We start from the raw sequence: 917 nt of genomic DNA, 5'->3' as shown, positions 1-917 counted from the left end.
TCTTCACTATTGGAATCTCCGGTCATCTCCACAACATTATAATGCGTAGACGCAAAAGAGGCTTCACTCGCCATTCGATATAATTCTTCTTTATTTCTCCGCTGCACAATTCGTATTTTTCTCTCTTTTCGTATACCGCGTATATGCACAATCATCGCGATAATCAACAAGGCCAGGCAATAACAACTCATCACACTAATCACCATTATCCACCAGAGATGTCCCCCCAACGCATCTCTAAACTTCCCTGCAGTTGTTGGAGGAAAAGAAGAAGGAAGAGAAGGTGTGATATTATCATGAGAGCTGCTGGTCTCATTAGGCGGATCTAAACTAGACATGTGCCCCTATTCACAATAACTATATACACACACACAGAGAGAGAGAGACACCCACTCTCTCTTTACGAGCTTGCAAGTGTTAAAAGAAAATAAAGAGAGAGAAAAGAGAAAGAAGTATTAAAATAGAAGGAGACCATATAAATATATATATATATATATATAATAATAATAATAACAACCATCAAACACAGACACTCAACGCCAAGCGGACACAATATCTGTATTCAACACGATCAACAAAAACAAGAACAATAATAATAATAATCATCATATATATATATATATATATATATATTGGGAGAAGTACATAGGCACGCGTTAATAATAAAAGACATGGAGAGTTCAGTATTTGTTTGTTTGTACATGTGTGTGTGAGTGTATTTGTATTATTTGACTGTCAGACAAACGTGGGGTACGATCGAGTTAATTCCACCCATTAAGGAAAAGGAAGAAAGAAAGAAAGAGATAATGAAGGGGAAGTAAAAAGGAGAAGAGAAAATAAAAATAGAAAATAAAATAAGTAAGATCAAAGATAAAAATAAACAATCCGCACTATCTCAATATATAGTTCCTATTGTT

General features: G+C 34.8%; 1 protein-coding gene across 1 annotated transcript; it reads right to left on the bottom strand.

The window, feature by feature from the left end:
* Positions 1-2: 2 nt before the first annotated feature.
* Positions 3-338, bottom strand: TM35_000441710 (uncharacterized protein; the record flags this gene model as incomplete). The annotated part of the gene is made up of 1 exon (XM_029030180.1): positions 3-338. A coding segment is annotated over one exon (336 nt), but the record flags the coding sequence as incomplete, so codon positions are not given.
* Positions 339-917: the final 579 nt, after the last annotated feature.

This window comes from Trypanosoma theileri (genome assembly GCF_002087225.1).
Source record: "Trypanosoma theileri isolate Edinburgh chromosome Unknown TM35_Tth_44_V1, whole genome shotgun sequence".
Lineage (NCBI taxonomy): Eukaryota > Euglenozoa > Kinetoplastea > Trypanosomatida > Trypanosomatidae > Trypanosoma > Trypanosoma theileri.
This window is presented reverse-complemented; position numbering and strand designations above follow the sequence as displayed.